This window comes from Chelonoidis abingdonii, chromosome 2 (assembly GCF_003597395.2).
Source record: "Chelonoidis abingdonii isolate Lonesome George chromosome 2, CheloAbing_2.0, whole genome shotgun sequence".
Classification (NCBI taxonomy): domain Eukaryota; kingdom Metazoa; phylum Chordata; order Testudines; family Testudinidae; genus Chelonoidis; species Chelonoidis abingdonii.
The window spans coordinates 284,351,964-284,373,192 of NC_133770.1; the positions used below are offsets into that span (position 1 = coordinate 284,351,964).

The following is a 21,229-nucleotide window of genomic DNA, read 5'->3' on the forward strand; positions in this document are numbered from 1 at the left end:
ATTCCTGTCTGGTGGCAGCGAGATAAGATCCAAGCTGGTAATTAAGCTTGGAGGTTCATGCTAAGCACCCAGATTTTGGACGCTAAGGTCCAGATTTGGGAGAAAGGCTTATGATAGATGCTCATACAGCAGAAGCTGCTGCCAGTTTTCGGGCCCATCAGCACCCTTTATGAGGGCATCACGACATCAAGCTTGCTACAAAGCTGTGAATTAATAGAAAAACAGTTTTATGCCAACTCTGTTGGATGGAAGTGAAACATGGGAACTGAGGAAGGCTGAATAACACCGGACTGATGTTTTCAATTCTCATTATCTCTGCCAGCTGCTCCATATCAAGAGGCAAACAAGAACAACAGATCAAGAATGGAAAGGAAGACATTTGAAGCTGAACCCAGCTATTCCTCTGTCAGCAATGGTTTAGTTTCAGCAGTTTTCTTGATATGGACATATAAGAATATAAGACCAGCAAATTCTGAAGCGTGTGTACCAAGGATTGCCACTAAACGCCAGTGATCACATAGGTATCGAAAGCTTCAGTGGCATGACAAGATTGCCAGTGATGGACAAACTGAATATACAATCAGCCTTAAGCACCCTGCCAAAGATTGATTCAAGTGGCACTCAATTTGCAAGGAGGCCATGTCCCTTTGAGATTTACCATGATGATTCTCCCCACTCATGACTATATTCTGTTTGTGTGCATGGTTGTCTAAGAAATAGAGAATCAGAGGGGGAAGCAGTGAAGGAATTTCAAGAGGGAGTGTGACAGTCACAGCAATAAATTGGGAAGATTATCACAGCAACATTCTGAATTGACTCAAGGAGCTGAGGTTGCAGGCATAAAGGCCAGAAGAGATTACAGGGGTCAATGCGCGAGACGATCACAGTGTGGGCAGAAGTTCTGGCAGTGTGGCAGACAGGAAGAGTCAAATCTTGGAGCTGTTGTGTAATAGGAATAAGGGGAAAGGGGAAAAAGAAATTATATGAAATGAGATTATAAAATAAGAGGGTTGATTAAATGGAAAGCTACAAGAAGGTTGTTTTAGATGAAGTTAACAGCATGAATAAAGCTCTCGCACCAACAGTATCAAGATTAAGGAGCAGAGCATGGAAGAACCAAATGCTCAGTGAAAGAGAATCAGGGGAGGAAGAGAGACAAATAAGGTCCACGAGGTGGGCTGGAGCATTTTTTTTTTTTTTTCAAAAGGAGACAATTCTGAATTAGATCCTGAAAAGTTCAAATTATAACCGTATAACATAATTGGAAAACTTTACCAATAGCTTAAAAGCCCTGCAATATTAACGTAAGGTTAAAACGTTGATTTCTGCATCCAACTGTATTTTTTCTACCCTTCCTAATTTTCAGTAAAGGAGTCACCATTAAGACATTTCCCCACTCGTAATATTAAAGCAGAGACGAGAATTTATCTCTCTTCTAATTCTCTGCACCAATTCTCTGCTGTTAAAGGAACAAATGTCTGTCTCCTCTGTCACTAACAGATAAGACTAAGCGAAGATTATGAAAACTCAAATTACTGTCACTTTACTTTTGGCATTTCTCTCAGTTTCGACAATAAGTCAGATTCACTTTCAGGTTCCTAGTGCCTCAACGATTTGAAACCCTGAAGTGGAAAGTTTGTGAACGATTTTCTTTATTATATTGCTCTTTAATTATGGAAATATTTCTATTGGTCTTACATTTTATGAGATCTTCTTTTTACACAATTTAAATATTCCGGCCAAATATAAGTTGAACACCCCTTTAAGAGAACACCTCCTCTTGTAGGGTATCTGTTCTAGTTCTCCAGACTGCATGGTGAATATTCCATTGTGGCTTGAAAGCAGCAAGGCTTAACTGAACAGCACACTGAGTGGAACACCTAGGAGCACTTCCAAATGTGCCATTAATTGATGAGCACACAGGCACACTCCTGTATGTATGGAGTTCTAACGCAGCAGCAGTACTGTCCTGAACAGTATATGAGCCACTGAACAGCACTGAGGGGCACTTTGGAAGGTGCCCCTAAAAAATGAACACGTACGGTAAAAAATTAAGGCAAGTTACTTTGCCCTACCTGAAATTTTGACTTAGAACCACTATCTTTACCCACACCAGACATTTGTTCTTAAGATGAAATCAGTTGGGCTTTGTTTGCTTGTTATAATCCAGTATTTCTGTTTCTATTGGATCAAGGGTAAAACTGATGACAGTATATCGATATGCACTGCAGCTTGTAAATATACAGAGCTACGTATAATCCGTGGCATTTTTGTGTGGCATCTAATTATAAGTATGTGACAGGATTTAGCAGCCTCTTCCCTCCCTCAATATTTCTGATATCCTGATTAGAAGTCACTCTTTTAAAAAACCTGTATGAGCGCTGTCCCTGTTTCCCACTTGCTTTAGAGAAATCATATACCTGGTTTTACTTATTTGCTATGGAATTAGCTATGCAGTAAAAAATAATTATCCTGAACTTCTTTTATGAAGCAAAGAGGATTTTGATTTCCTGCGTGGCTCTTATTGGATGTTTTGCTATCAAGAACATATGTACTAAAGCACTCCTTTGAAACTTAAGTATAGCTTAGTGTTTAAACTTAGCTCTTACATAACTAACCACAAGCACTGCCACGATGCTGGACTGCTTGGTAACATGCTACAAACTGCAAAAAGGCTAGAAAAGCTGGCTTTAAATGTTGTACTGTTGGGATCCTTTAGAGCCATTATTTTAAGTAACTTATTTTGGATTTCAAATTGGAACAAATTAGAAATGTATGATTTATGCTACAGTAGTGCAGGGGGAAAGCTTGTGCTTTAGCAGAACTAAAAGTCAAAGAAAGATGGCTTTCCACTTTAACCAGTGACTCAAAAACAGACTTCACAGTGGTTTCAGAACAGTAAATTGTAATTATCAAAGTATGTATCACAGAATACAAGTAGTTGACTTAAAACCTAGGCTTGATCTACACTACCAACTTATGTTGGTATAACTACATCAATCAAGAGAGTTTGGGAAATTCACATCCCTGAGTGACACAGTTGTAACAATCTAACCCCCTCCCCTGTCAGCTGCAGCACTGTAAGTGTAGACAAGCCCTTAGTCAACTTGAAATCTAGTGCTTGGTCTTTCCTCCTCTCTCTCTATACCCCATCAACAGGCGATCTTCTCCACTCACCTGGTTTCAACAACCACCTTTTATGTCAATGCCTCACTATGCCTGACAGTCCCTCTCTCTGTCAAAACCCACATCCTAGCCTGTTTTTCTGATCTCATTTTCATTATCCTGTCATTATTTTAAACTGAACGTGGTCCAGGCTGAATTCATCATTTTCCTTCCCTCCTCACCCCACATCAAACCCTCACTAGTTCCCCCTTTCTCCAGCAGTGTTAATACCAACAATCTTTCAGTCACTCATACCTACAATTTAAGTGTCATCTTGGACTCTGCCCTGTTTCTAGAACCACACATCCATATGGTATCTAAATCTTGTCATTTCTGCCTAAACAACAATTCAAAGGATTGGCCTTTTCTCTTTGTCCACAGTGCCAAAACTCTGATGGATCCTTACCTTGCTTCTTGACTGCAGATACCTTGTCTCCTTCAAGTTTATTTTGATCTTTGCAGTTGGGTTTCACGTATTACCTATACAGAAAAAATCTTCCCAGCCCATCATTCTGACCATGACACTCTTTCTAAGTCTCTCTACTGGCTTTTCTTTCTCTACCACATCAAATACAATCTTCTCATCCTTTACTTCAAGGCCCTCCACCAGTTAGTTCCACCCTTTCTGTCTATTCTAATAATTTATCTAATGTCAGCTGCTTTGTTTGCTTTTTACTGCTTTGTCCAGTTGCCCCATATGCATCTATACACTTTCTTCTATTTGCATGGAATGCCTTCTCCAAAATTATCTGTAAAGGCATTGTCACAGTTTCAGGATATCTGTACCTGCATTCCCACTCTGTGATCCCTGAAGGGCACCCACAGAAAGGTTTCCAGCTCTCACTTCCACGTTTTTGTGCACAGACCCACATCTCACTCCCTTCTGACTGGGGATTTTAAGGCTGCACTAATATCTCCAGCAAGCCAGACAGCCTAAAAAGGCCAATGCCTGCACTTTTGCTTTCTCTCTGAGGGCTGCAAAGAACGTACCACCCATAGTTATAAGTTACCACACTGCTCCTTCTAAGCAAGCACTTTTATTCTTACAGTAAAAGTATTACAGAAAAAACACAATACAACAATAAAAGCAACTACACACATGCTAAAAAGCTTACCAGAGACCACCTCCAACTTCAACCTGGAGCTCTGGTAGGTTTTATTCCCTCTAAACTCACAGAAGGGTTTTCTCCATGGTTACAGGTTCATTTGACTAAGATCCAGAACAGATCAGCTATTTCTTTATACAGATCAGGCCTGATAAGCAGCAGACAATAACCCTCTCCTCCAGGCTTGCCTTCAAAAGGCTAGGTTTTTGCATAACTCGAGTTGGGGAATTTGCATTAAGCTCCCCCTATGGGTTCCCCAGGAAATTTATTTGATGCTTACTGTCCCAAAAGTCCATATTTGACTGGAACATTTTAAGTATAATCTTTTGAAGGTATACATTATCTCCAAATGTGAAACAGTTGTGGGTGAGGACAAAGTCAAAAAGTTCAGCCACCAAGTTTGCCATGACATTATCAGGAACAGTATCTCCGATAACCACATTTGGGGACAACATATACCTTCAAGTCAGCGGCACTGCTATGGATACCCGCAGGGCCCCACAGTATGCCACCATTTTTATGGCTGACTTAGAACAACACTTCCTCAGCTCTCATCCCCTAATGCCCCTACTCTACTTGTGCTACAATGATGACATCTTCATTATCTGACCCCTGGAAAAGAAACCCTTGAGGAAGTCCACCATGATTTCAACAATTTCCACCCCACCATCAGCCTCAGCCTGGACCAGTTCACACAAGAGATCCACCTCCTGGACACTACAGTGCTAATAAACGATGGTCACATAAACACCACTCTATACCAGAAACCTACTGACTGCTATACTAACTTACCTACGTGCCTCCAGCTTTCATCCAGACCACACCACACCATCCACTGTCTACAGTCAAGCTCTAAGATACAACTGCATTTGCTCCAACCCCTCAGACAGAGACAAACACCTATAAGATCTCTATCAAGCATTCTTACCCACCTGCTGAAGTGAAGAAAAACTGACAGCCCGAAGAGTACCCAGAAGTACTACACAACAGGCCCAACACAGAAAGTAACAGAATGACACTAGCAGTCACCTTCAGCCCCCAAATAAAACCTCTCCAATGCATCATCAAGGATCTACAACCTATCCTGAAGGACGATCCTCACTCTCACAGATCTTGGGAGACAGGCCAGTCCTCGCTTACAGACAGCCCCCCAACCTGAAGCAAATACTCACCAGCAAGCACACAACAAAACACTAACCCAGGAACTTATCCTTGCAACAAAGCCTGTTGCGAACTCTGTCCACATAGTCTATTCAGGGTACACCATCATAGGCCTATCACATCAGCCATAACTATCAGAGGCTCGTTCACCGCACATTACCAAATGTGATTATGCCATCATGTGCCAGCAATGCCCCTCTGCCACGCATTGGCCAAACCAGTGTCTACACAAAGACAAATCGACGTCAAGATATATAACATTCAAAACCAGCGGAGAACACTCACCTCTGATCACTCATTACCAGACCTCAAGTCATAATACTTCCAACAAAAAGACTTCAAAAACAAACTCCAAAATGAGAAACTGGAGAAATTGGGGGGGGGAATTAATTTGCAAACTGACACCATTAATAGGCTTGAATCAGACTGAGTGGATGGCGTCGTACACAAGTAAAAACTATTTCTCCATGCTAAATTTTCCCCTACTTTACTTATACCTTCTTGTCAAACTGTTGGAATGGGCCATCCTGATTATATTACATTTTTTTCTCCTGCTGCTAATAGCCCACCTTAATTGATTTACTCTCGTTATGTTGGTATGGGCAATACCCATTTTTTCATTTCTCTGTGTGTATATACAGTAGGTGTTATATATTATATATATCCTCCCTTACTGTATTTCCACTGCATGGCATCGATGAAGTGGGTTTTAGCCCACGAAAGCTTATGCTCAAATAAATTTGCAGTCTCTAAGGTGCCACAAATACTCCTCATTCTTTTTACAAATAGTCAGTCACTCTTCAAAAAAATATTTTTGTATTACTAGTACTTCGTCCTCCCCATGCCCCAATCCTACTCCACCCACTCATCACACACGAGTTTATTATACCTACTTTAAACATCTTAAATTTCAAGACTGAATATTCAAACATTTAGGTATATGAGTAGTCCCACTGAACTCAATGACTTTTCTCATGGGCAGAATTTTTCATATGTGCTTTCATATCAGGGCCTCAGACTGTAAGTCTTCAAAGCTCCAACTTCTTACGGTTTTTACAGGACTCTGTTGTGTTGGGCACTAACTTTGTTAGGACCTCTAGGCATTACTGTAATATAGGTAATTACATATTAAAAAACGACGTTAAAAGAACATTAAGGTTATATTAAGGCAGGGGTCCTGTGGAAAACATGTGATCACGATAATTAAATACTATCATAACATTAATTGAAGTTATTAATATTAATTTTAAGGCTATCATAATATATGTACTAGGGAGCAATCTTAATTCCTAATGCTGAGTGCTTGATTTTGCAACTTTACAAGCAACTGCAAACATGGGTCTTATGATGGAAAGTATTAGGTAAAATTAGGCAGCTTCCATATGAGGAAAGATTAAAAAGACTGGGACTTTTTAGCTTGGAAAAGAGACGACTAAGGGAGGCTATAATAGAGGTCTATAAAATAATGACTGGTGTGGAGAAAGTAAATAAGGAAGTGTCATTTACTCCTCCTCATAACACAAGAACTAGGGCTCACCAAATGAAATTAATAGGCAGCAGGTTTAAAACAAACAAAAGCAAGTATTTTTTCCACACAACACACAACCTGTGGAACTCCTTGCCAGAGGATGTTGTGAAGACCAAGACTATAACAGGGTTCAAAAAAGAACTAGATACATTCATGGAGGATAGGTCCATCAATGGTTATTAGCCAGGATGTGCAGGGATGGTGTCCCTAGCCTCTGTTTGCCAGAAGCTGGGAATGGGCGTTGGATCACTTGATGATTACCTGTACTGTTCATTCCCCCTGTGCTGCCTGGCATTGGCCACTGTTGGCAGACAAGATACTGGGCTAGATGGATCTTTGGTCTGACCCAGTATGGCCGTCTTATGTCCTTAACTATAGGTATGCTATAATGTCTAACATACAGAGTCACATTACCTATACTATAATGAATTTAAAGTTTTAGCACTACATAAGCTTTGGAGTCATCCTGTCAGTTTTTGTCATTTTACAATCCTATTTTTTTATGTCTTTCTAAACCTAAAGCAGAAAGTGACCAGCAATACAAGATAAACAAGTTTAAAAAACATTTCACCTTCTGGTCTCATCTTAGATAATACATTTAACTGTAGCAGAGAAATTTTCAGAACTTTGCTTCTTTTAAGTTGTCACATACTGTGCTGTAATTGGGACCATGAAATACACTAGTCCCAGCTTATTTGATTAAATATCTATTCACTATTTTATTGATGGAGAGCGTACTAGTTATACTGTATCTACAGGAGGAAAGGCACTATTAACGTTTGTACATATAGATATGAAATGTTTATAGTGCTGTTATGGTATATTACAGCAAAATTCTACCAGAGACCAGAATAGACAGCAAAACGTGAAACAGAAAATTATTTTGGCATTCATGTTTTGTAGTTACCCAACATCACCTTTCATCCCATCTAAGCAGTTCCTAAATTAACCTACAAATATGGCTTTATGAGATTACTACTCCTGAAAAATCCTTCAGACCTGAGAAAGTGCTCACAGTTTTTAACTTCTCTTTACTACTATTCAGTGAAAAGTAGTATTTAACTCAAACTATAAAACTGCTACAGAAATGTACGATAAAGTAGCCATTGGAAGCAATTGTTAGTGGTGAAGGCTATGTCACAAGCTCAAATCCAGACCAGGTCAGTAGTGATGGAAAATCATTTCACGGCTGTTTAGCAGCCCATATAGAGTGAGTCTGGAGTCTTGGTCTAGTTTTAATATACAAGTGAGCATAAGACAAACCCTATTAAAAATATATGTAGTGCACCAGCTATCTGCCTTAAAAGAGAGGCTAAAGATTGTGTGGTCATGATGACTGAGTTATCCCTTCACTGTAGAAGTCTTCCTCCAGTTTAGGATTGAGGTACTTTGGCAAGGTAGTGAAGAGAGCCTTGCACTGCTACTGAACATTTGGAACTTATATATGAAGATATACCTATCTCATAGAACTGGAAGGGACCTTGAAAGATCACTGAGTCTAGTCCCCTGCCTTCACTAGCAGGACCAAGTACTGTACCTGACAGTTCTGCTTTTTTGTTTTTCCCCCCAGATCCTAAATGACCCCTTCAAGGATTAAATTCACAACCCTGGGTTTAGCAGGCCAATGCTCAAACCACTGAGCTATCCCTCCCCCGCAAATTGTGCTGTGAATAGTTGTTTTCATTCCCCAAGATTCAAATAAGCTGGCACTTTGCACAAATACTAAATTCACACATATTACTTTTAATGATAGAAGATTAACTGTTTCAGTAATTTGGTCCATGGGGCTATTTGAATTAAAAGCATGCTTTCCAAGAACAAAACTGAGAGGCTACACTTGAACAGATCAGATCAACACTCACAACTAGTGCCCATATACACTCCTATCCTATGCCTTCAATAACTTGTATATTCTCCTGTGATATGACTACATACACCCAATGTTCTAATGACCCATCAACTTTATTGCACAGCAGTTATATATAATAAAAACATATATATAACTACTGTGCAATACTCTCATTGTGACTTTAACATTATGTCAAGAAAAATCTTTGGAGGAAAATACCAAAACATTCCAAGCTTTGTTGAACAAAAACTATCACCATAAAATTTAATTTTCTCCCATTGGCTCTTAAATCCTTCATTCTCCTATCAATGCAAACATATGTAAATATCGGTAACACCCATTATTTTAGCTCTAGTAGGAATTACCACATAATCCCCTTTTATAATATCAGATATTTTAAATTAAATCACTAGTTTATATAATGAGTCCTGCAATTCTCTTTGCATGTGTTACCTGATAGAATACTTTTTTACAAGTATTTAAGATTCAAGCAGTTTGATTTAAGAGGGCTCACATGGTCTGTTTTAGTTCCCTGACTAGATGAGAACTCACAAGATCAGGATTTTTTGTGGAAACACTTGTGAAATTTAAAATCTGCTTTCCATTAATATTCTATAATATTCTCCTAAAACAGACTATATCTTAAAATAGATTTTCCTAACAGTAAGTTCATTTACTAGAATATTGCAAAATGCAGTCTCAAAGTGAATTTAAGAATTTGAACTAATATGTGCTCAACTTCACTGACTACAAGGGTTCTATGCTCTGTATCAGTGTGTAATTGCTGCTTTCTCCCTAACAGAATCTCATATTACATTTAGTTTTAACTTAAATATGATTTACAGAGAAAACTGAAATACACAAGAGTCCTTCACAGAGTCGTTCTTAGTCTTCTGAAGTTCTCTTGTGAAGAATATGCTCACATTTTCTTCTTAGGACCTTCTGCTAAAAATTTACCAAATTATAACATACATATACTGGTGTCTTTTGATAACAATCTCTTCTCTAATTTAAGCCTAGTATCAGGTGAAAATTGCCATCCTATCGAATCTACAAATATCCAATGATATGAAAGCAGCAAAGAGTCCTGTGGCACCTATAGACTAACAGACGTTTTGGAGCATGAGCTTTCGTGGGTGAATACCCACTTCGTCAGATGCATGTCACTTCGTCAGATGCATGTCAGATGACATGCATCCGACGAAGTGGGTATTCACCCACGAAAGCTCATGCTCCAAAACGTCTGTTAGTCTCTAAGGTGCCACAGGACTCTTTGCTGCTCTTATAGATCCAGACTAACACGGCTACCCCTCTGATACATGATATGAAAGGAGTCACAAATGAATACGTATCAGTGTACTAAGGCAGCTGAATAAGCTACACTATGGCTTTTTGCATGGGGGGGGGGGAAACATGAGAAAACCCTAGTTAAGCTAGCCAACAAATTCCATTACCCTTTCTCCCACTTAAGTATACAAGCCGTCAGTTATGACATGAAAACGAGGAATTCACATTTCAATGATGTCTTTTTGGCACTGACTGTGAATGTGGAACAAATAAAATCCGAGCAGTTTTGTCACTGTCTTAATGAGCCAGAGTGCTGATGCAATTGTTGATTGGAAAGAAGGTAGCCATTAAATTAATTTTGGGAGGGCACTACATAGAGTGGGTTGTGTCTATAGATTTAATTCTCCTACTGTGGATAAACCAAGTTTTTAAACAAAAAAATCATGTTTTAAAAAAGTGAGAATGCAGAGTTTCCCTACAAAGTCTTTATATGGGCAATCCACCCGTTTAAGCTTTTCACTTTCTTTGCAAGCCACCCCCATGCCCCAAGTTCTATGACTTAAAAATCAAGTTAAATATCTTTTAAGTACCCAACAGAACAGTTTACTTGTTTGCTTTCTCCTCCCTCTGCCCCCTCAATAAAGACTTTCCTAAAACGTTAGTGGAATTTCAAAAGTAACTCCATTTGAACTTAAATTGCTGATCTATTAAATAAAGCATGCAGAATATATATAGTTTCACAAAAAATCCTCAAACTATCAATGCAAATATAAACAATGCTCATTACTGATCCTCTTATAAAAAAGTCAATGTGTAAAGTAATGTATTTCACTCAAACAGATACTATACAGTGCAAATCTTGGACCTTTGAAATATCACTACATAAATAGTGTAACATACGGCATATGAAACTTATCTGTTCTGACTGCTGAATAGGGTCTCTTACCTATTTTGTTTTTAATTGCAAAGTCACAACTGAGACTGTCTGTATATTTTTCTAATTATATAAATGTTATATTGTATTTGAACAGGTTTCAGAGTAGCAGCCATGTTAGTCTGTATCCGCAAAAAGAACAGGAGTACTTGTAGCACCTTAGAGACTAACAAATTTATTTGAGCATAAGCTTTTGTGGGCTACAGCTTATGCTCAAATAAATTTGTTAGTCTCTAAGTTGCCACAAGTACTCCTATTGTATTTGAAGTACATCTATAACTACCATAAAAGTTGTCAGTGAAAAAGAATACCACTGTTGGATTTAAGCAACTCTATGAAATTTTACTTTAACTTTATCACTGCCTTTGGAGATGTAGCTTTCAAGAACCATCATCTGTACTACCAAACATACAATAATGGCTGTCCCTATTTCAAACTGTTGAAAACAGAAGGGTGTAACATTGTCAAGTGCAGAACAGAAGAAACTAGACTTCTGACAAGGGTACAAGTGAGTATGTCTTTTGAAATGATTCAATATTTAAGTGAGAAATAAAGGCTGATCACTGCCAGATTTAAAAAGCAATGGGATGTTACTGCAATTGCATTAATCCAGCAATTCTATTACCATTCTATTACCTAATAAGTTATTATAAAAAAGAATAGTTCCACTATAATTTTGAACATAGGGCACATTAATTAATTGTAATCTTTTGAGTTACGTTTTGTATTCACAAGACTACCAAAAGAATGTCATGATTAATACTATTCCTTTGCATACCTCACAAGACATTTTGTCTCCTATTTGCACTCAGCAAAATTTTGTAATATAGAGAAAATCGACACAATCTATCTTCTAGTATGTATGTAACTCTTGAAACATTGACAAATGGGAGTAGAAATGTTAAGAAAATCATCATAGGGAACAGAGCTGTGAACTTTCAAACTAAGGTAATAAACGTTTCACTTCGTTTATATGGCAACATATTATGAACTTTGACCTAATATAGGGAAGCGAAGGTTTTACACTGTCTTTCTTTCATCTGTTATGTCCCTAAAAATATCACCTACACTTGTCCCATTCATCGTAAAAACACACTGAAAATCGTGATGTCACAAGTGACAGATGCAGATCACAAGATGCAACAACGCCATCTCTGCAATTACACAATATGTCCAGTTCCCTCTGAGTATCCTCCCAGTTGCTTAAATAGGGGAGTAGGTTTAAGTACCAATAATATAAGTATAACTTCAGGCTGCTAGGTTGAATGTGACGAAACCAAACTGACAGTTCTATTGCATCATTTTGTTTTCCCTTGACCCACAGTTTCTTCCCAACTTATCTTCTCACCCTGCCTCCATCCCTTCACCCTGCCTCACTTCTGAAGCAAATTTCCCCTGCAGTTTCCCCCCAGCCTTCACATTCTTTGCTGGTCCCTGCCAAGCAGAATGGATCTGCCACTATGCTGCCCAACAGAATACAGCCTCCATTCCTCAACCTCAGACAATTCTTCTGCTACCACCATCATCACCACCACAGAAAAGCAAAACCTGTGTGTTGTTGTTGAAGTTCATGCAAGCTTGACCGTTTGACACACACAGGCTTCAGACCTCAGAGATTTAAAAGGTGCGTTGTGTGTGCACGTGAACGATGAAACCTGACCGCAGGCTACCACCATTAAAAGAATGACTGAAAGGAGAGTATATATATGCCACCACCTCTAGCCCCTCGGCTTGCGGGTGCCACTCTCCCTGTCCCACTAGTTTCTGCGGGGCGAGGCGGGGATTCTTTACCTCCTCCAGCAGCGTGACCGTGTTCCTGCAGTTCTGCAGCCGGGTAGTGAAGCTGGAGGTGGTCGGAGAGTTGTAATCCTCCGTGGTCTCCGCGATGAACTCGGGCACGGTGATCTGGTCCGGCATGATCCTGCCCGGAGGGGACGAAGAAACGGGGGAGGGGGGGAGAAAAGGGACAAGAGGGGGTTAAATATAACACAGAGAGACACGGAGCATCCACCAGCAGAGCCGGGGAGGCAGGAACTCCTGTGCCCTGCCCCCTCCTGCGGACGGGGGGCTCCCTCCGGCGGGCTCAGCCCCCACGCGCCCGCTGCGGGAGGGGGTGCTTGGCCAGCTCTCCCGCTCGAGCTCGGGGCTGAGGAGGCGCCACCGCGGCTCTCGCCCGGGGACCCCTCGCTCGCCGCTGTCCCGGGGAGGGGGCTGGGAAGTTGAGCACTAACTTATGCGGGCTCCGGCTGCGCCCCCAGGCGGGGGGGAACGTAGGGGGAGGAGGCGAAGGGGCGGCGGCGTTGGCGGCTCTGGGGAGTTACTCGCGCTCCAGCCGCCTCTGACAGCCACTGCGTGAGTGACACTCGCTTCAACAACGCTCCCTCCCGCAGCCGTTACGTGGGCAAACAAGGAAGTGCTCCGCGCTTGCGCCGAACTCGGCCGACACACACACACACACACACACAGGCGCGCGCGGCCACGGCGGGGTGCGCGCGCCACCCGCAGCAGCCCGGCGCGAGACGAGGTCGCGCTCCGGGCTGAGTGGAGCCGCGCGCCGCCGCGCGCAGGCGGCCTGTCTGGGTTAGGACTTTAAGAGCGGCGGACAGATTGAGGGCGTTGAAAGAGGAGCCGAGCCGAGCCGAGGGAGCTCTGCTCCTTCCACGGGCACCCGCTGCTGCTGTTAGCCCGGGCTGGGCTTGGGCAGCGCCCTCTCCCCAAACACAAAGCAACACCGGCATCCCCTGTACACGCGCTGCCCTCCGTGCAAGGGGGAGGGCTCGGTGCCGGCTCTCCTGGCTGAGCAGTCGGAGCCAGCGGCTTTGTCCTGTGGTGCTGGAATCAGACATCGGAATGAATATCTGCGCAGCGGATGGGGGGATGCTATTATTTGTCGTCGTGTTTGCAGTCAAAGCACAAACGTAAGGAAGCGGGCAAGAGCTCAGGAAGAAGCGCCTGTAATATAAGTGATACACAAAAAAAGCAGGGAAAGGGCCCACACGTTTCTCCTTTTCTCTGACACGACAGATGGTCTTCCTTCACCAGCCTGAGCCCTGCTAGCTATACCCATCCATATAGTCTAGTCCCCTCCTGACAGAATTGAACAATTATTCTGTATGATTTCGTAAGGAGTGCCATCTCACCTTAATGTTCTGACCAAACATAAGAACAAGTTTAAATTCCAGCAACATCTTGGCACCAGTTAATATGATTGTCACCCAGCAGGCACAGATCAATGAATTGCTAGTCTAGTTCCTGGATAAATCTCAACCCATCTGATAAACTGAAGATAAATCTCAAGGGCAACGCTGTAGTTTTAAAAAAATGTCCATCATAGCCATCAAATTAAAATGCTTCTGCTGTCTCTAGCACTCATAAATCTTTGCGCTGCAAGCATTTTATGATGGGGAGAGGAGGGAGCAAATTACGATATTTCATATCTCAATAGGCTGATGTTTCTGATTAAATAGTCCAGGCAAGTCGATTTTCTCCCCCAAAACCCTCCACTTTTCATTAATAGTAAGACATATGGGGCACCTGTTTACACAATCACAAAATATAAACAATACATTTTAAAATAAAATTAATTACATATGTAAATCCTTTAAAATTATGCTACTTTCAAAGAGCTATACCCATATTTTTAATACTGAAAAGACTATTGCATTATTCCCACCTGGATAAATCAAAACAGTAGCAGGAGTAGCCTGACATTTTCCAAAACCATACAAAGGATTCCTGGGATACACTTAGCAACTTCAAGTCTAAAGTTATATAACCCATAAACCTTCAGAGTTGACATTTTTAAATACAGTAATATTTCTAAATAAGGTAAAACACATTTTCTGCACTGTTTTTCCACATAACTTTAGGAATTAACCTGATGAAAAGAATAGGTGCTTTTTAAAATTTCTCTTAAATTTTTATTTCTGTATATGCCTTTTAAAAAAAAAAAGCTTAGTCTCAAGAGGCCTAAATAATCACGAACTGCATCTGCTGTTTCAAACAGAGTTGTGTATTATGCTGCGTGGAGCCCCCTTCTTCCTATGACCTGTCATAATAAGAGCTGAGCATTGAGAACCAGGTAAATGCATGTATTCTTAAAAACTTCTCTAAAATGAACATCATGTTGTTGTATGTGCCCACCTCAAATGTTTCTTCACATAATACTCCATATAAGTAACCACACTACAGTAAATCACACTTAGGTTTTAAAGTGGATTCGCATGTAATCCTAAAAGTGTTCCTACCTTTCAAAAAAATAAAAAGCAATATAATACCACAATTTATGTATAAATCTTAAAACCAGAAGTATCGGATTTGTGCCTACCCATAAATACATGTTCTCTGTACAGTTTGCATCCTTTCTCTGCCAGAAAAATATGAGCAGTGCTGAAACAGTCCTGCCTGAAGAAGTGTCTTTCTTTGATCATGGTGCCTTAGCAGCAGCCCTCCATGTGTATTGATTCACATGGCCTGGCTTTCCCCTACACAGATGTAAGGGCTGTAAGACAGAGCCCTACATCGAGGAGGGGCACTCACTCTCATGTACTTTTCACTAGTAAAGTTCGCAGGGTCAGGCAGGTGGATAGCACAGACTTGCTGGGAGAGGACGAGCACTGGAAACTGAAGTGACGATATAAGCTTCTGAATATCTGCAACCATTGATCAGAGTCCCTGGGCCAGAGCATCCAGTCAGCTGAGTGTTGCATTCATGCAACTGACAGGATGATAACGCTCTGGTTATATATTTCGGGGATGGGGGAGGGGGATTTTAAAGAGAGTGAGACAGAGAATTAAGAGCCATAAGAAAAATAGGGTCCACATTTTCCCCTAGAAAAGGGACTTATCCAGTAAGATACAATGTTCTCTCTCAGCTCCCACTAAATTCACAGGTACTGCACAGTACTTTGCAGGATGAGGCAAGACCATTCAAAAACAACACACACACACACACACAACAATGGACTAACAATAACGGGATTGTAATAAAACAAAAAAATCATGGAGCTGTTTTGCAACCATGTTCTCTTTGAAGGTGACCAGCTGCTGTCCCTTTGAGAGAGCCCTGGGACTTGCTCACAGATGGATTACAAGTAGCACATAGATCGTAGCTGTCTGCTCTTTCTGGCCTTTTCTGACATTTTCTTTGCAGCCTAAGGCTTTCAATTCTGAATATCAGCGTTGAGATGCTTGTCACAACTGCCCTCGTGGAAAGTCCCCGGTGGGTACAGAAGGCATCAGCATTTATCAAAAAAATATTTGAGCTCTTGTTTCAAAATGCTATAATTCCACTGCTTGAGTGTTTTCTGAGTCCATGTTTAATTAATGAACTCTCTCAATAGGCTGTTCTTAATAAGACAAAAAAAAAAAGTAAGTCAACTACAGTATCTTTGGTCTGGTCTTGCAATCAACATGCCTGTGTAAATGGTAGGTGTTTAATCACTGATGCTATTATTATAAATAATTTGTATCACCACAGTTCCTGAGGCCCAGTGCCCCACTGTGCTAGACATTAAATAAAAAATATAACAAAGAGATGGTCCCTGTCCCAAAGATCCCCCTATTAAGACAAAAAACAGCAGACAGTGTGAAGGCAGTTATGACCAGTGTAATAAACAGTAGTCAGAGCATAGCACTTGCCTCACCATTGTGAAGCATTTTGGAAACCTCATGACATAGGTTGGTTTTTAAGAGAGACTGAAAGGAGGAAAACATAGAGTGTGTTACAGATATTTACAGGGAGTTCTCACAATTTCTAATGTAGTGGCATCAGAAAAGGCACAAGACTGTTTATCCAAAATGTTGACAAATGAGCAATCAAGGAGGGTATTGTTGGTGCATCGGGAGTTTAAATCTCTGTAACGTGTAAGAAACGATAGGTAGTGCCAGAGCAGACTAGAAGGGCCTTAAAGTGAAAGACAGTTTGTTCATGATGCAGTGGAAAAAAAACGGAGACAGGACGAATGCAAGGAGGGAGATGAGACTGAATGAGCCAGGAAGGTGATCTTTACAGCAGTGTTTTGAATGGATATAAGTAGGGTATGAAGGCCAGAGAGGAGGTTTCAATAGTCAAAGTGCAAGAAAAGAGCCTGGATAAGTGTTTTAGCTATGTGGATGGAATGGAAAGGCTGGATCTTGGAGTTGTTATACAGGAAGAAATTGCAACATTTAGACACAGCCTGCATATGGTGGTTTTAGAGAGAGGGATGTCCAGATTATAAAACAAATTTCCAATTTGCATAATTGTATTCTTGAGTTTCAATCAAAAGTATTCAATATTATTCTTCTCTTCTTGTTCTAATCTATTGTACAGTGTTGTTCTATGCTTAAAACAGCAATACTATTTCATCCCAGAGGTGGTTGCATTTTCGTAGTGAATTCTTTGGTATCTCTAAGGAAGAAAAACTTTATATATATATAAAGTATTATGGTTATATAAGTATAGGTTAAGTCTCATAATAACATGCAAAGAACTTCCTCTGCCTTTAAGAGGAAATGCACATGTATATCTATGTGCATTAGAAATATCCAGGAATAACTCTAAAATTGCAACTGTTATAATTTTGGTTGAATGTTGAGCCTGCAGATAAGAACACTCTGCTAAATAAATAAAGTTAAAGCAAGGATGAATTTCGCTTGTTATTTGCAAGTATGGTATCAGCTGTACCAAGATTCAGTACATATTTTTTGTAAATAGGTCACACATAGCTTGAATGTTCTTTTTATTTATTATTTACATAAGGATATGTAATATCATCTACTTTGTACTTCAGCTTGAAAGTTTCAGGAGCAATTTCACCTTCAGAAACAGTGTCCTAGTACCAGCATGTTCAAGCAGCTGACTCAACCTTGTGTGAAAGGTAAGAAAAATGCATTTTAAATACAACATGTTTATACTTTTAATCTCATGAAATGCACCATGTACTCACAGTGAAAGGCTAAATCTATTTTAAATGGTGAAGCCTACAGCACATATTGATATTCATGCTAATTTGCTATAAGGAAATCTATATGATAAATTGCAAACTGTCTTCCCTAAAGAGACTATGGGATATGACATTTACAAACAAATCTTTGAAATTATTGTTATTTTTGGCACATAATAGTCAGGTGCCTTTACAATCAAAGAAAGCAACTATCCCTCTACCTCACAAACTCTCTTTATATACAAAAAAAAAATCTGATCAAAATTCTGATTGACATTATGTGTTTTTATGTTACAGCATCTAGCAGCCTGGCTTGTGGAATACATAGGCTGCCTCAATGTTCTTTTGTTACTCCTGTGTAGCTGTTTTCGATACTGGCATCAGCTCATTTCAATTTTCAAACTGACAACTTCAAGTATTTTTCTTTACTTGGTATTTAAAATTAGATAAGGAAACATAGTTTTCCAAGATAGTTTACTATCTTTCAGTTTCAGAGCATATTTTCAGTAATAGTGAGGTAAACAAAAGACCTTTTTTACAGTCTTTCAATATTAATATGATAGGAAAAAAGGATACATTGTTTTCCCATTATAGATGACATTTTAGTAACATTAAGTTCTGTCATTTTAATACTATGTGTTAATGAAAAAGATCAAATAAAAACATAACTGATTACATATTTTGCATGTTGTCCACTTTATCGTTAATGTCCTGTGATAGCGGCTTATGCTAATAGTGGATGCCCTCAAATAGCTGTGTCAGAAGACAGCTGAAAGCAAAAACCCTGAAAACTAAGAAGAGCATTAAATTACATGAGATTAAGCTGACTAATTTGCTGATTCAGTTGTGCCTTTGTTTTTGGTATTGTCATGCAAGATCAAAAGTCATACAGACAAACGCCTAATGGCATTCCAGACTCATAGTAACAACAAGCAGCAATGGTCTATTCGCTGGATCCTTGGTAGCCTGCCAAAATAAAAACAGAGCAAACAGGAACTAACACAAGTGGTACCAGGATAATGCCACAGAAGATGTTCTCTTGTTATTACTGTAGGTGTGTTGAATATTGTATTCTTTGATTGCAGATGCTCCCTTTAAGAAACCCTCTCTAATTCATAGGAAAGATGATTGTGGGATAGGGGGAAAGAGCTTAGATTAACAGGGCTTTCTCTTACCTTAAAGAATCTATAGAAGATAAAACCATGAGTATATTCCCCTGAAGGGCCCTATTTATGGAGGAAAAAATCTTGTTAACGTTGCTTGCTGGGAAAACAGCCATGAGTTGAGCTCCTTGGTGTATTTGTTTTCCGGCAGACTTGACCCTTGTCTGGACTGAAGTGCAGATAGTAAACCATGAAGGCCACCTAAGCAGTGACAAGTGCATTGCGGAACAACAGTTCCTACTGGGACAGTTATGCTTGCAACCACCATAAATTGCAACCCTTCTGCATTGGCAAAGACTAGCACAGCAAGGAGCCACAAAATGGTTACTCTTCCTTGAATCAAATTTGTTCTGAACCATGGTGTGACTGCCCGGACATTTGTGTATTGTGTGTAGCAGACCTGCTCAGGCTGGGGAGTTGGCGGGGAGAAATGCAAATATTGGTTAGCATGAGTATCAACAAGGCCAGTGAATTGCTTTTGCATAATGAAAGGGGAAAATAATATACCCCTGAATCTGGTTCATTTCCTCTTTGTATTAGGAAATGATAGCAACAGGTCTTGAAAAAGGGCAGAAGTAGCCAGGCTGAGTTTTCAATATGAGAAACAGTACTGACTAAAAAGAGAAAAAGACGTGGTAAAAATTAAAAGGTTTCCAGGCAGCTAGTGCAGTAGGCTTCTCCAGAATAAAAAAAACTGAAATAGTTCTTCAAACCATATTGAAAACATTTCAATATTATCTGTCTATTACAGAGGGAGCGATTGTGCTACATCCTTATCTAAGCAGATCTCCCAGTCCTACTGGGGTCATGTGAGTTTTGGCTGCCTAGAGCCTGCAGGTTCAAGCCCAAATGGAAAGGCAGTATGATCACTGGATAGGGGATTGGGCTGAGTGTGTCTACATGCCAGCTGGGAAGTGTAATCCTAGCTCATTTAGACATATGCTAGCTCTACTTGAGCTCGCACACTAAAATAGCAGCGTGGCTGCAAAGGCACAGACAATGGCTTGGACTAGCCAGCTGAGTACCATCCTGTCCCAGGTCCTTTTACAGCTAGCTTGAGCTGCCACCCATGCTGCTGTGGCCACACTGCTATTTTGAGCATGATAGGACAAGCAGACCTAATGTATGTATATCTACCTGAGTTGGAAATTATACCTCCCGGCTATAACGCAGACATATCCTAAGGTTACATTCTGCATGGCAGCTGGTCGCCTGCTTTCCAGAATGCTAAAAATAGTAGTGTAACCAAGGTAGCATGGGCATCAATTCAGGTTAGCTGTCTAAGTATAAGCCCTGGGTATGTACTTGGGTGGCCAGCCCAGGTGGCGGTGTTACCTTTGGCTACACTGCTATTTTCAGTGTGATAGCTCAAGCAAGCCAATGCTTGCCTCTCTACTCCCATGCATGCTCCCAGATGCAGCATAGACATATCCTAAGAGTCAGGAGGCCTGGTTCTGTTACTGAACTGCTATTTCACCTTGAGCAAGACACTACCTTATGCCTCAGTTTCCTCACCTGTAAAATGGGGATATAATGAAATTCAGTTCCTGAGTTAAGCTGCTTTGAGATCTACAGATGAAAAATACTATAAGAGCAAAGTCTCATTATTGATTCATTTTATTATAATGTTATTTAAAAATATTATGTAACAATGAGAAGCTCTCAGATCAAAGCATTTAAGCACTGCTTGTCTAGATAAACAAAAAGGACTTGCAAGCAAATAAAAGGACTATTTTCCAGATGAAGTTAGTGACGTGCAGCTGTATGACACAAACTTCATTATTGTCCTAACCAATTCCAATCTAATAGTACTTGTATTAACAGCAGTGTCTAGTGGTTTAATGAAGATCGGGGCCACATTGTTCTAGGCTGTACACAAACACGTAGGAAGATGTGTCCTAAAGACCTGTTTTTATAAGAACTTATCCTGTTAAGACCCCAGTCTTGCAAAAATACACATCTGTGGGCTGGGGCAGTGAGTTATATGGGCCCGTGGTGCCTGGGCACCAGCAATATTCAGGGCCCGGGGGCCCAGCTCCACCAATGTTTAGGGCCAGGTCTCTCCCCCGGTCCTGCCTAACCCCCCCACCCCCCCGCACCTCCCCCGAGT

The 21,229-nt window shown here is 40.5% G+C and overlaps 1 protein-coding gene and 1 long non-coding RNA gene across 10 annotated transcripts in view; one reads left to right on the forward strand and one right to left on the reverse strand.

The window, feature by feature from the left end:
• The window catches only part of ASAP1 (ArfGAP with SH3 domain, ankyrin repeat and PH domain 1), a 374,925-nt gene that overhangs the window by 249,902 nt on the left and 103,794 nt on the right, over positions 1–21,229 (reverse strand). For 5 of the 8 annotated variants that reach the window (XM_075063243.1, XM_075063244.1, XM_032762910.2 and 2 more), the window contains exon 3: positions 12,822–12,951. The exons of 1 other annotated variant lie outside the window; for it this stretch is intronic. In XM_075063243.1, coding sequence (XP_074919344.1) covers positions 12,822–12,951 — 130 coding nt within the window. Of the gene's footprint in view, positions 1–12,821; positions 12,952–13,261; positions 13,391–21,229 lie in introns of those variants that run through there. 2 more of the 8 variants (XM_075063246.1, XM_075063245.1) reach the window with 1 other exon arrangement.
• LOC116814936 (uncharacterized) lies at positions 14,966–18,849 on the forward strand. 2 transcript variants are annotated; one of them, XR_004371376.2, is made up of 4 exons: positions 14,966–15,111; positions 16,373–16,457; positions 17,818–17,890; positions 18,254–18,849. It is a non-coding gene; the product is annotated as an uncharacterized LOC116814936 (long non-coding RNA). The 2 variants fall into 2 exon arrangements; XR_004371377.2 differs by lacking the exon at positions 16,373–16,457.